Source organism: Oncorhynchus tshawytscha, linkage group LG16 (assembly GCF_018296145.1).
Source record: "Oncorhynchus tshawytscha isolate Ot180627B linkage group LG16, Otsh_v2.0, whole genome shotgun sequence".
NCBI classification, from domain to species: Eukaryota; Metazoa; Chordata; class Actinopteri; order Salmoniformes; family Salmonidae; genus Oncorhynchus; species Oncorhynchus tshawytscha.
The window spans coordinates 55,121,239-55,135,993 of NC_056444.1; the positions used below are offsets into that span (position 1 = coordinate 55,121,239).

The 14,755-nt window shown below is 42.5% G+C and overlaps 1 protein-coding gene across 2 annotated transcripts; it reads right to left on the bottom strand.

Moving 5' to 3' along the window:
- Positions 1–211: 211 nt before the first annotated feature.
- Positions 212–14,332, bottom strand: LOC112215941 (serine/threonine-protein kinase 38). 2 transcript variants are annotated; one of them, XM_024375453.2, is made up of 13 exons: positions 14,162–14,332; positions 11,692–11,828; positions 10,293–10,344; positions 8,917–9,039; positions 8,729–8,812; positions 8,463–8,586; positions 7,912–8,066; positions 7,587–7,689; positions 5,707–5,768; positions 5,447–5,564; positions 3,881–4,100; positions 2,790–2,884; positions 212–2,547 (listed from the first exon to the last, which is right to left on the bottom strand). In XM_024375453.2, exons 2-13 carry the CDS (start codon positions 11,820–11,822, stop codon positions 2,408–2,410), a joined length of 1,407 nt encoding a protein of 468 aa, XP_024231221.1. In that variant the 5' UTR covers positions 11,823–11,828; positions 14,162–14,332; the 3' UTR covers positions 212–2,407. The 2 variants fall into 2 exon arrangements, with proteins under 2 accessions (XP_024231221.1, XP_024231220.1); XM_024375452.2 differs by having other exon boundaries at positions 7,578–7,689.
- Positions 14,333–14,755: the final 423 nt, after the last annotated feature.

The window sequence follows — 14,755 nt, forward strand, 5'->3', positions numbered from 1 at the left end:
ACTACATAATTTCGTGTGTTATTTCATAGTTTTGATGCTGTCACTACTATTCTACAATGTAGAAAATTGTAAAAAAATAAAGAAAAAAAACTTTTGAATAAGTAGGTGTCCAAACTTTTGACTGGCACACACACTGAATGCCTGGGGAAAAAGAACAGCATACACACCGTTGGGTGACATCTAGAAAATAACTTGAGGTTATCAGTGTGGGTTAATCAAACATCTCATTTTTACTGAGCATATCAACCATTCCTCTGAAGACAAGCAAATCACACACACCAAGCAGCATAAATTAAACAATACAATCATTTAAAAAGTCATATGCACATTCCTACCTCATCCGCCCAAATAGTTTTTAAACCCAGCATTACAGAATCATTTGGACATCAAGCATCAGTAAAATGATTAGAGACCAGTCTCGAATCAGCTGTCGCTCAGTTGTAAAAAATAAATAATCTGGCTATTAAATTTCAGCAAGTACTCTAAACTACCCAGAACACCATACAGGGATTTAAGAAAAGACCAGATGACATCTTCCCTGAGTGACAGAAACCTACCACTAATGGTGGCTGTGGCTACATTCCATTCAGCATTTTGGAATTAACATGGCATGAAATTAATCTGCCACTACACCTTGGGGATTACATTCGATTCAAATGACACAGCATTTGGGATTTTGTTTTAAGGACAGTCACATATAGCCCTGGGTAGAATTAAGGTCAGAGTTTCTCCCTCACACCTCTTGAAAAGTAAGGAACTTCCAGGTGACATATCCTTGACAAAACTTGAGACAAATGAAATGTTTAAAATTGTTACTCAAAGCTCAGTTGCTAAGAAAAAAAAACAAGCGACAGCAAGAGGAAACTATAGACAAGACAAGTGAAAGGTGACGTGAATGATCCGAACCTGGGGGTCAGAGTACACAGAGACAGAGTCCCTCAATCTAAAAAGGTGCTCCTTTTCTATTCCCCGTTCCTTCCAGCTCCACTGAACCAACTTGCCCTGCCTGCCACTTCACCTACCAAGCCCCTACAGACCAATGGTCAGGAAGTTGTTTTTTTAATGACAAGGAAAGAGAGAACAAACAGAAGATTGATGTCTTGGCCTTACTTCTAGCTCCCCTACCACAAAAAGGTCAATTGAAAAGTAAACCAAAAGAAATGGTCAGTACATGCACATTTTTGCATTTGACTTTGCGCTCCAGCTAAAGGATATGCATATCCAGAAAAAGTTATTGGCAAATAATAAAAACTCAGGACAACATGAATGCTACCCTTCAAAAGTGGATGATTGTCAAATCAAGAATGAATCTAAACAAGTGGGCTTCTGGGAGGTGTAGTTCCATTTCAAATGGAATCATATTCCAGAGAGGTGATTATATTGCTATAAACACTTGCATAAATCCATGTATAAAAACAGCTCTACCATTGATGGTATTGAAGTGACAATTACATGGGGACAAAGCAATTACATTGAAACCCTAAAATAATAATCTCTTTGGTTAAGAGTTGCCTTGTTGCAACAGGCAACCTGTCGGAAGGCCTAGCACCCAAGATGCTTCAGAGAGCTTACCAAAAACTCATTAGTTCCCATCAAATGACACTCCATTTCTAATAGTTTTAATAGGGGGACCTAATTTCTAAAGGATGGAGAATTTGATTGTGTGTGGAGCATTTTTCTCTTGTTGAAAAAGGACTGAAGAGAGAAAAGCTTGCCCTTTGACAGAAAAGCGAGGCATATTGGATCCCAGGCCCTTGATAATTGGCCGCTCCGCTAAGACCTCAAAGCCCGTTTATGACGGGAGAAGTGACGGAATGCGGGTATAGCCGGTTGAGTGTGGTCCGCTGGTGTGACAACAGGCTCTGGCCCCAAGGGTGACCTGTTATGCTGGTATCTTGGTTCGTTCCTGTGGAATAATGAAGCATAGAGAATCAGTCTTGGCCGAGTTGGACCGATGCTAGTGGAGATCTGAGAGATGTTCCCCAAACTAAGGAAATAACATCTCCAAGACTGCTCTTTGGTGGATCCCACTTGAAAAAAAGCTATGGGAAATTAAATACTGGGGTGGAACAGCATGTGAGTTTCCATATAGAAAAACAATTATTCCATGAAGAATTGAGCTTGCAGACAGTATAATGGGAACACCGTCCTTATCTTCCAGCACTATACTGGCTTTTTTTTTTTTGATCGACACAGACTAGAGTTGGAGTAGGCCACACTTCTCTACACAGAGCCCTTCAAGTCCCATGCAAGGGAAGGAGGAACGTCCTTCAGCAGGAAGGGCCCAAAACAAGGTTAATTTAGTGTCTTTTGGAGCTAGAGGAGTGGTCAGTGGGCTCCATGGTGTATTCCTTTTGAATGCCAGTCTGAGGGGCAGGTAGAGTGAGTGAGTGAACAAAGAAATTATTCATCTCTTCCCTGTCTTCATGTAGGAGGGGATGGTCCCTCGGGCTGTGAGGCCCTCGAAGCGCTTGTAGGTGTAGTTGATGAAGACCCAGTCCTTGTTCTTCAGGTCTGCCTCAGAATGGTTAGACACCACAGGGGCAGCTGAGGAGGAAAAGTAAAGGATAAAAAGGTACCAAATGAAAGAACTGACAACCTGGGAGGGACTACCATGGGTGTATTCATTAGTCGCAGACTATTGCAAAACATTTTGCAAGGGAAAATGTTTACTCTAGGAACCAAACAGAACAGAAGGAACCAAAAAAACGGGGAGGGACCTAATGAACATGATCCTGTCGATCTATGACTACTGACAGCCACTGGTGTTGTGACAATAAGCAACGTACCCGTTGGCTGGAGGATATCGGAGTCTGGGAACTCGTCAAAGTTGGACGTGTCGTCGATGCTTTTGATCTGGATGGGAATGGCAGCGGGCCTCTCTCTGTAGGGACAACACGGGACTCGTTTTACAAAGGGACTGTTCCCACCCGTTTTTTTAAATGCACCGCTACAATGTCAGAAAATGCTAGCCAGGATATTAATGGAGGTTGGTAAATAACCAGCTAATAAACTTTTTATTTTTTATTGTTTGGATGAAAATATAAAGACCGGTCAACCTTGAATCATTTTTACAAGTACCAATTCACAGCACACACAACTACAATGCTCAAATAATAGGAACATGCTAATTCATGTTTTGCCTAATAATGATGTTGGCAGAAGACTGCCTCCATAGGAATAGTAGGCTGTACAGATGGCTGCTCTTCAGTAGCTAAGTACCCATAAGTCTAACTAGATCAACATTTTAGAAAGTATATGTACAATCAGGGCTTTTTTTTGACAGGATATGGGAGAGTTCCGGGGGGGGCAGTCAACTTAAAGTTGGAGAATTTCGCATTTGAAAACATGTAACTGCCATTTTCTGAAACCTAGAGTCTTAAATGGATTTTTAAAAATGTAGCCAACACAGAGGTTTTGGGTTTGAAAATTAAATTGTGGGTCTTAATGACACTTCCATATTTTTCTTGGTCAAATTTAGGGGTAATGATTATTCTAATTAAATAGGTGTCTTTATGTGGTTAGCCCCTACAAAAATGTAAACTGTCTAATTTTGTTTGGGGAGATATTTTTGAATATTTCAATTACTGGTGGAATGTAGTAGTCTAGCTTACAGTAGGCTGTTTGGAATATGAAACAACTGAACTTGGCCTATATGAGCTGGTTTCAGATCTCCATGTTCTCACCCAAGTACTGACTCCACTCCAACGTCAAAAAACACAACATGACTATTTTTTACATATTATAGGGTAGTTTTTCATACCAGAGTACTTTGACCTCAAATTGCATGCATGGTATACAAAATGTATGCATGTTGGCAGGTCTGCACACACAAAGAAAAAAGAAAAGAAAAGTGAACTATTCTTTTAAGCCCTCCTACCTGATGTGGTCGTAGTCCACCCCTTCGAAGAAGGCGTTGCCCTTGATGTCCTCCACCCCCGTCGCTCCAATCCTGTGCTCCTCTTCACAGCAAAACCTGAGGATGAGGTCCTTGGCCTTCTCGGAGATGGGCACTTCCGGGGGAAAGGTCAGCGTTTCCCGCCAGTTCATCACCTTCCTGTAGGTCTCCTGGGGGGTCTCCGAGCAGAACGGGGGATAGCCTGGAGCATAATACACACAAGCGATCAACACATAAGCTAGGCATGGCCAAATGCATAGGAATGGCATAATTTTGTGACATTCATAATATGCACTATATTAGACACAAAGTATGTGGACACCCCTTTGGCGGTTTCAGCCACACCTACTGCTGACAGGTGTATAAAAATCAAGCATACAGCCATGCAATCTCCATAGACAATCATTGGCAGTAGAATGGACTTACTGAAGTGCTCAGTGACTTTAAACGTGGCACCGTCATAGGATGCCACCTTTCCAACAAGTCAGTTGGTCAAATTTCTGCTGTGCTAGAGCTGCGCCGATCAACTGTAAGTGCTGTTATTGTGAAGTAGCAACAACAGCTCAGCCGCAAAGTGGTAGGCCACACAAGCCCACAGAACGGGACCGCCAAGTGCTGAAGAGTGTAAAAATATCCCGCCCTCGGTTGCAACACTCCCTACTGAGTTCCAAACTGCCTCTGGAAGCAACGTCAGCACAATAAGTGTTCGTCGGGAGCATCATGAAGTGGCGTTCCATGGCCGAGTAGCCGAACACAAGCCTAAGATCATCATGCGAAAAGCCAAGCATCGGCTGGAGTAGTGTAAACCTCGCTGCCACTGGAGCAGTGAAAACACATTCTCAGGAGTGCTGAATCAAACTTCACCATCTGGCATTCCGACGGACGAATCGGGGTTTGGCGAATGCGAGGAGAACGCTACTTGCCCCAATGGACAGTGCCAACTGTAAAGTTTGGTGGAGGAGGAATAATGGTCTGGAGCTGTTTTTCATGGTTCAGGCTAGGCCCCTTAGCGTTAAGATTTCCCTTCTGAAACTACAATGACATTCTGTGCTTCCAACTTTGCGGCAAAAGTTTGAGGAAGGCCCTTTCCTGTTACAGCATGACAATGCACCCATGCAGCAAGCGAGGTCCACACAGAAATGGTTTGTCGAGATCAGTGTGGCAAACTTGACTGGCCTGCACAGAGCCCCGACCTCAAACCCATCGAACACCTTTGGGATGAAATAGAACACCGACTGCGACACAGGCCTAATCGCCCAAAATCAGTGCCCGACCTCACTAATGCTGTTGTGCCTGAATAGAAGCAAGTCCCTGCAGCAATGTTCCAACATCTAGTGGAAAGCCTTCCCAGAAGAGTGGAGGCTGTTATAGCAGCAAAGGGGGGGGGACCGACTCCATATGAATGCCCATGATTTTGGAATGAGATGTTCGACGAGCAGGTGTACACAGATTTTTGGTCATGTAGTGTATGTTTGAAAGACAATTTCCAAATACTACCATCAATGGCTTTGAGGAGGCTCCAAGTAGAACATGTCAATGAGATCTCACCTATCAGCATCTCATACATGATGACTCCCAGGCTCCACCAATCACAGAGCTTGTTGTATCCGTTCTGCATGAAGACTTCTGGGGCGATGTAGTCAGGGGTGCCCACAGTAGAGAAGGCCTAAAGGGAGAGAGCAAAAAAACTTTAAAAAAAACTTGATTCAAGGCTTCATAGTATTGTATAAATGTGACTATAAGACCACACCAATACAAGTGTGTCTGTGTAGAATATGCTGCCTTTCCATCTAGCTTTATTTTCTCACCAGCTGTCTCCTGTTCCTCTTCCATGTCTCTGCTTTCCTCTTTGAGTTCATGTTATTGAATGCTGTAAAGAAAAATTAACAGTTCTATAAAATGACGCAACTTACATAGTGGTTCAACCGGTTTAATTCACCAGGTTAAGATACAGTGCATTCGGAAAGTATTCAGACCTACACTTTACGTTAGTCTTTCTAAAATGGATAACTTAATTTTTTTTTAAATAAACGTCCTAAATCTACACAATACCCCATAAAAAAAAAACTGTTCGCTTTGTTATTATGTATAAAAAGTCAGAAAAACCTTATGTAAATAAGTATTCAGACCCTTTGCTATGAGACCTGAATTTAAGCTCAGGTGCATCCTGTTTCCATTGATCATCCTTAAGATATTTATACAACTTGTTTGGAGTCCACCTTAGGTGAATTCAATTGATTGGATATGCTTTGGAAAGGCACACGCCTGTCTATATAAGGTCCCACAGTTCACAGCGCATGTCAGAGCAAAAACCAAGCCATGAGGTCGAAGGGATTGTCCGTAGAGCTCCGAGACAGGATTGTGTCGAGGCACAGATCTGGGGAAGGGTACCAAAACATTTCTGCAGCATTGAAGGTCCCCAAAAATCACAGCTGCCTCCAACATTCTTAAAATTGAAGAAGTTTGGAACCACCAAGACTCTTCCTAGAGCTGGCCGCCCGGCAAAACTGAGCAAGGGAGGTGACCAAGAACCCAATGGTCATTGAACGAGCTCCAAAGTTGGAGGAGTGGCCAGACGTGTGGTAGAGTGGCCAGACGGTAGCCATGACAGCCCGCTTGGAGTTTGCCAAAAAGCACCAAAAGGATTCTCAGACCTTGAAAAACAAGATTCTCTGGTCTAATGAATCCAAGATTGACCTCTTTGGCTTGAATGCCAGGCGTCATGTCTGGAGGAAACCTGGTGCTAGCATCATGCTGAGGGGATGTTTTTAAGCGGCAGGGACTGGGAGACTAGTCAGGATCGAAGCAAAGATGAACGGAGCAAAGTACAGAGAGATCCTTGATTAAGACCTGCTTCAGAGCTCTCAGGACAGCAGACTGGGGTGAAGGGTCACCTTCCAACAGGACAACAACCCTAAGCATACAGCCAAGACAAAGTAGGAGTGGCTTCGGGACAAGTCTCTGAATGTCCTTGAGTGGCCCAGCCAGAGACCGGCCTTGAACCCGATCGAACATCTCTGGAGAGACCTGAAAATAGCGGTATAGAAACACTCCCCATCCAACCTGAAAGAGCTTGAGGGGGATCTGCAGAGAAGAATGGGAAGTTTCTCCCAAATACAGGTGTGCCAAGCTTGTAGCGCCATTCCAAAGACAAGGCTGTAATCGCTGCAAAAGGTGCTTCAACAAAATACTGAGTAAAGGGTCTGAATACTTATGTAAAACGTGATATTTAAGATATTTTTTTTTAGACATTTGCAAACCTTTCTAAAAACCTGTTTTTGCCTTGTCATTTATCAGCTCTAATCCAGTGATTTACAATCAGGATATATTCAATAACTTTGTTAGTAAGGATTGTAAACATGCAACAACAAATATGTACACACTGGTAAATGCAACAATACTTTTTTTAAAAACACCTTTTATATAATATTTTTTTAAAAAGCACATTTGAAATCAGAACCAGGTTTGTAGAGAAACATTAAAAAGGCTCAATCTGGGACATTTCCTACTGTTCAAATACATTTCTAATTAATAGAATTTATAAATTCATTTTGAGCTTAGTGCATCTGTTTTACTCCATCGTAACCCAAATATTTCATCATTGTCATTTGAATGTTTGCAAACAAAGTGATACAGGGTGTTAGTATGTAAAGTAATGGATTGATTGGAGATGCCTGACTTTGCTTACTGAAGTCACTGGGGAGGCTGTGGTTGAGGTTCTTGTAGAACTCCGTACGATGGGCCCTCTTCAGACCCGTGCATAAACCAAAGTCAGACAGCTTCACATGGCCCTGGAACAATCAAAAGGCACCTTCAGTACAGGATCATATTCATTATTGCACACCAAAGCAAAAACTTTCTGCACCACAAAATGAAAACAAGCATTTCTTATTGGAGAAGTTTAGTCTGTTTTCTTCAGTTTGGTGCCTTGTGCACAACTGGGTCAAATTCACCTTATCCAAACCACCAGTCTGAGCTCATATGTGTGTCTCCAAGTCCGTGCTCAAACTCACCCTGGAGTCTAGTAGCAGGTTGTCAGGTTTGATGTCTCTGTGGATGAAGCCTAGTTGGTGGATGGAGTCGATGGCTATCACTGTCTCAGCGATGTAGAACTGAGTGGACTCCTCAGTCAGAGTATCCTTCTTCATGAGCAGGGTCATCATGTCACCTGTAGAGGGCAGCGGCATGTTAAAAATCACCACATTGCAACTGGACTTTGAGGCGTATTCAGTGAGGCATTAGTTTGTTTTGGTGGAATTTCAGATAGAAATGTGTTAAACAATTCCGTGCATTTTGGACAATGGCAGGTTGCTTATTCTATACAAAACGGGTCTTTCTGCAACATTGCTTCTCATTACTGGGATCGTATTCACAAAGTGTCTCAGATTAGGAGTGCCGAGTTTTGGCTGAGTCGAGTAAGCATGCCTACTCTGAAACACTATGAATACAAGCCCCAAGGTCTAAATACACATGCAAGACTCGCTAATCTGGGAGTTGCTCACTAGACAATAGTGCCTTAGTGTGGAGACGGTTCAGGTTTTCGGGGAGGGGGAGGGGGTCGTACCACCAGGCAGGAACTCCATGATGAGGTAGAGGTTCATCTTGTCCTGGAAGCTGTAGAACATCTTGACCACCCACAGGCTGTCTGCCTCCACCAGAATGTCTCGCTCGGCACGGATGTGACCCACCTACGAATACACACACGGCACCATACATTTATTTTCTCAATTGCATGACAGGCACTCATGTTTGTATCAAAGACACTGCTTTGGATATTTGAGAGAAATTGCTGGCCATCGATGTATACCTCCCCTACTCCTTCCTTCTCACCTGTTCCTTCTCCAGCATGTCAGCCTTACGGAGGATCTTCATAGCGTACACATGGCCCGTGTCCTTTTTCTGCACCAGACGCACCTGGGGACAAAGAGGACCAGAACGTGCCAATAGTGTATTGAATAATAAGCTGAAACTCTGCAAGGCTACATAAAAGACGTTTATACAAAAGGGATGATGCCTACCTCTCCAAAAGCTCCTCGGCCAATCACCTTGAGGGACTCAAAGTCCTCCAGGCCCAGACGGGTTCGTTTGAGACGCAGGAAGTCGGTCTCTTTCCTGGCGTGCTGAGAACGCCGGATACACTTCTGCACAGGTAGAGGGGGCAATGGTTAGTGTCAAAAGGTTTGTTGTCTGTCAGGGTTTCCATTAGCCGGCTTTTGTCTGAAAAATATATTGAAAGCAGATCAAATTGGCACCAGCCAATTGTCCAGGAGAAGGAAAATAAATCCCATTGTGAAATAATGCTTTTTAGCCTATTCATTGATGGAAATACATTTGACTGGTGATGCTTAAAAGTCTATAGGTTATTTGCCCGTGTGTACAGCATATTCGTTACCTTATCACATGCGTACAGCAGAGAGCCTTTGAGTGGGAAATCTGCCAGACAGCGTAAGCGCAGCATCTTGTGGTGCTTTCAAGACAACTGGAAATTCGAAAATATGTGGTCAAATCATGTCAGTGATCTTCAGGTCGGAAAATCGGAGCGCTAGAAAGAGGCCCGATTCCAGAGTTGGAACTACGAGTTGAAGACTATTCAAAATGATTTCCACCCCAGTCGGAACTCGTTTTTATTCCCAGTTGTCTTGAATGCACTGAAGCCTGATTTGAGTTGTTTTGAACACGGCATCAAATGGCAATGGAAGGCAGGCTTCATCAGCACGTCACATCACTTTGCAATGAGCTGGAGGCAGTATGCATTTTGAAAACATATACTTAATTGTTTTCCCGCTAATTGCATTATGGAACTACCATTCGACTGGAGTCTACTGCATTGCCCGCATTGCTGCGCTTATGTGAAGAAATAGTTATTCAACATTAAGCTAAATGTTCTGATCTGTTGCATCAGACTCATAGCTTTAAGTTTTTTTTTTTTTATGTAGCCTAGGTCTACTTGTTGTATGAATTTAGGATCGATCGTCACATGACTGTCCCAGTGTGTTTGGAATAGACCATTTCTCAATAAGCTGACCAAAACAATATGTAGCCTAAACATTTGTACTGTAGTAGATTGACATTGGCTAGTGATTTTGCTGTTAGTTACTCATCGTTTTGGCTAAGGAAAAGTAAATTCTAACATGTTCAAAGTGCACATCAGAATTCAGTAAGGACGGCACACCATTGCAACCTAGACTTGCATGTTCTGTTAATATGAATTCCCATATCCTAAATATGATTTGTCACCGAGGGTGGACGCCCTGATAAAAAGTGATGCACTCAATGCATATGGGTCCAGTACATTTTTAAAATGTACTGTCATTTTATTTAAATGTTCCCGGTCAAATGTCCGGCAACACATTTTCATAACGGAAACCCGGGTGTGTGCGCGAGTACACCTCACCTCTTCATCAACCAAGCCCTCTTGGTCCATCACCTTTTCCAACTTTTGCTGCCTGGAACAGAAATGCAAAAATAATTCACTTTCATTCAACTAATGTGTTGGATTGATACTTTGTTCAAGAACTGACACTGCTTTGAGAGTGGTTCCAGCTGAGCCACATAATTATTCTCCTTTAACACCAATTAAGTGCACCATATAAACACAGCCACACATCTCTACCTTGAGAGAAAGAGTAACCCTCACTGGCTCATCTAGCAAAATGTTTAAGGGACTAAGAGTTTATTGCGTCATTGAGTAGTATCCTTCCAGAAAAACAGACAGGTGTCGTTCGGTCCTTATGCCCACATGCTTTCTATGGACCAACCCCATCACCACAACATAAGGGTCATATTCACTAGGAACAACACAGAACATAAGAATTGCTTGTTTTAGTGTTCCGTTGCAAAATTATTTGCTACGGTGTGCACTAATGAATGTGACCCAGGGACTTACATATTAGTAGTGTCATTTCCTTCTCTGCTCTGAAGCCGCTGAGATAAGAGACCACCGCGTAACCTTTGGTTGCCAGTGATATTAATAGGGCTATGTGCTAGTAGGGGTTGGATTGGTGCCACTGTGTCATGTTCACCGTTTATCAGTTTCCTCTTGAAGTTGACACAAACAAGGTCCTCCTGTGGCCATGAGGGCGAAACCGACTCAGACCGCTACTTGACAGTAGCCAACTGTCATGTCTCCACCATCAGCTGCTTGTTTGATCATTACTCAGGTGACAGTGTTTGAACAGAAATGGTCCTTTACATACACTTTGAAATCATGTCAAGAATTTATGAAACGTTCTGGTTTATTGCACTCAACCTCTGCCTACTTTTTCCAAGATCACAATTTATAAATTTTAAAAAAGTAAAAAAGCCCCAGTCAGTGCCACATTCATTCTTCACACATCAGTTGTTTTATCTCGAAACTGAAATGACCTCAGTGTGCTAGAGCGCACACAGACAGGGTGTGGTTTCCATCAAAGAGAGCCAGGGAGGTAACATGAAAGACAGCAGACAATTTGCATTAGAAAGAGCATAGAGGCCTACCAAGCAAGACAGACAAGTGTCATCAGCCCAATATAAAAAATAAAAATGACAGGGGAGGGAAAAGCTACTGTTAAAATGTGAATATCTTCTACAGATATAATGCAGTGGCCACCATTTCTTAGTCTAAATCATCAGCCAACACATTCATAAAGCACAAATACCAAAGTTAGCAACCGCCACCTTGAATGTCATAAGGCATAAGAAGAATGTAGCAATAGAGAAATTGGAAAAGATGGCTGTCGGTGGAAAGCATTGGTAGAACGTTGCCCATTGGCTCAGCCCAGACTGGATGAATGCGTGTGCAGTCGGAGGCCTACCTCATCTCTCTCTCCTCATGTTGGGCGATAAGGTTGCTGTAGAAGTTCTCCAGGGTTACTTTGGCCATGGTCACGCGCTCCTTGGTGTGGTTACTCATCGAGGAGCAGGAACTCTGGCCCATCATTGCCATGGTTACCTAAGGGATGCACAGGAAAGGGGGACTTTACCCCGACCTCAGGATACGAGTCACAATACTTAGGTGCCGATACTAAATGTATCGCGATTCTATATCTATTGCGATTTGATACTGTGATTTTATTGCGATTTGATGTTCCAAACATATTGATCACCATATGTCTGCTGCAGAAGGATGAGAGAACATGAGAAAATGAATTTTGTCAGGGAAATAAGTGCTGAAAACAAATTGGCTCCCTACTTAAAAAAGATTGAGAACAAGCTATGAAAAAAAAAACTTTTAGAGTTTTAGTGCAGGTACAGTCAACTAGCGCAAAAACAATACTGTGATCTTGTCAAAACTATACCTATATCATCAAAAATAATATCCTGATGTGTTTTTTTGATTACCCTTTACATTGACAATTTTATTTTAGATAATATTTGGGAAAATAAATCCTAAATTGGTCATTTTTGCTGAATTCCTGGTGATTTTATTTTTTTCTCAACCAAAAAGGCTCACTTGTAGGCCGGTTTTAGCCCGTCAGCCACCTGTTGCCAACCATGATAGACAGAAAGAACTGCAAATAGGCGTACACTGGCATGATTAACTTCAAATCCAAAGGAAGTTGTAGTCTTCATAGTCCTTGTAATTGTGCTGGTTTTCATTCACATACACCAGCCTATAGGCATACCCTTGCAAACACTTTCACTGGGTCATAACTTTGCTTCTAAACTTTCACTACAACATTTTCAAAGTGCTGAGACCAACTCTTTCTAAATCAAGGTGCCATGAAGAGTTAAAGACAATTGGTCTCTTTCAGTCATTGTACTGTAACTCAATGTCCACTCAGCGCATTCTACATGGCTGAGCAACAGGGACACTGTACCCTTGAGGTAGCATGAGGATGGGCACGTGGAAAGAGTCTGCCATTTGGCTATGAGCTCCAAGCATATACAAAGCCCTTGATTTGTCTCTTGCCGATGCTAGAAGGTCAGGGTAATTCAATTCTGTCAGACATTCCGTTTGGCACTGAAAAATGTCATTAAAAGGAATGACTGGTGTCCTATAAAACGAGAATTAAAGTCGCCATGTGTATAGTACTACAATAAAGCCTGGTCAATAATATTGTGACAGAGCAGTTAAAATGATGGTGTGTAAATCAACTTCGTGCACCCAACTCTGGTGCGCATTACTGTGACTCAGACGGGTAGGCTGTGTGCACAATCATGGAGTGTAAACTGTGCAGAAAGGATACGTCACCTCGTCTGTCCAAGCGGTTTAGAAAGTCCTACAAGACATGCAAACAACTCAAGCATGCCTTACTCACAAATAGCTACTTAATATATACAAATAAAATAGGCTAGCCAGCTGCAAGTCTGTCGTGTAGCTAGCTAAGCCAGAAATAGCTATGAATCTACTAGCTAACTAGTTAGCTAGCTAGTCTGGTTTAGGTTGACTGTCTGCCCTGGATAGATGCATTCGTTAACTTTAGCTGCATGTAAATAGCTAGCTAGGTAACAGCAAGCCGTTTAGAGTTATTGGCTAGCTCAATGACAAGTACAAAGTGGAGAGCTTCATCACATATGAATGACAATTGGCTAAATAGCTTAAGTAAAATACCATCCAAGTTAACCAACACTATCAAACTTGTCACAACAAGGTAAGCGTGTCTAGTTAGGTAACGTTAGCTAGCTAAGAGACCAGCCTACAACCAGTCCACCCGGCTAGTTATCAGTATCTTTGACCAAGCCAACAAAACCCATTTTTGACTTTGCACACGTTTGTATGTCTATTGATGTGATGTAGTCATCTACATCGTGGAGTTGAGGGAACACGCTTGGATAGTTAGCGGTATATAACTAGCCTGTGTTGTTGTGGCATTAAAGACAGCTTGCTAACTAGCCTAGCAGTTTACTGCTGCCAGGTAACGTTAACTAGTTCCGCAAACCCAATCAGAACGTAACTAGTAATGTTAGCTAGCAAACAAAACGTACTAAATTCCACACCAAAGTACATTGTATATGCATTTCTTTTTTTTTTAAACCACAGCCAGGTAGCTAGCTTAATCTAGCTAAGGTTAGATGGCATAGCTTCAACCAAGGTAGCTAGCTAAAATAGCACAGCGTAAAAGTGGGAAAATATCACTTAGATAACTGGCTACACTACAACTGATAGTTAGTCATTGATGCCTGGCTGGTACTACTGTAACGTAACTAGCCCAAGAGACAACTAGAAGATAAGACGGGAGGGGACATATTGACCATAACATTTAATTTCACAAAACTAGTAGACGTGTTATCGTATAGAAATTATATTCGGTTTCTCAGCAGGTTTGTCTTCTGTTATCTTACCTTCGCAGGGACGTCTCTCCTCTCTCTATCTGCTCCGCTGTGTGTGGCTCAACCTTGTGTTTCCCTTTCGCTTTAAACTCATCATGACGCTTGGTGGCCAACAAGGCAAAGCGCAACGATTTGATATTTGCCACACCGCTTCTTCTTCCGGTCACTCTCTCTATTAGTCTCTGCCGACTCACATTGATCCTCACCCTGTACCCATCTTCCTCTACCTCTCTCTACACTGCTTCAGCATACGACACATCCTGTACTACCTGACCCTAGCAACCTCAACATGACTTTCTCTCAACGGACACCTCTGATCTCCAGCCCCATGGGTACCCCCACAACTAACACACAACTTTCTCCACCGAAACTACACATTCCTTCGTATCATTTCAACGTTGAAATGCCTGAGTTAGATGACCTGGTGACAATATAATTTAGAATGGGCTTTTTTAAGAAGGAAACTCGGTAGTAATAACCATGTTATTGTTTTGCCCCTACTTTTTAATAATATGGTTATTATGTTCTAAAAGAGCAAGTATTTCCAATCCCTATAATGATCTAATACACTCGTTCAAACAGGCGTTACTGCGCACTCACGTTTAT

Excerpts from the sequence above, each read along its gene's own strand:
- LOC112215941 (XM_024375452.2), bottom strand. The coding sequence starts at position 11,822 with ATGGCAATGATGGGCCAGAGTTCCTGCTCCTCGATGAGTAACCACACC. Across the intron at positions 5,565-5,706 it reads AGAGGAACAGGAGACAGCTG|GCCTTCTCTACTGTGGGCAC; the intron begins GTGAGAAAATAA and ends CTCTCCCTTTAG. Across the intron at positions 2,548-2,789 it reads CGATATCCTCCAGCCAACGG|CTGCCCCTGTGGTGTCTAAC; the intron begins GTACGTTGCTTA and ends TTTCCTCCTCAG.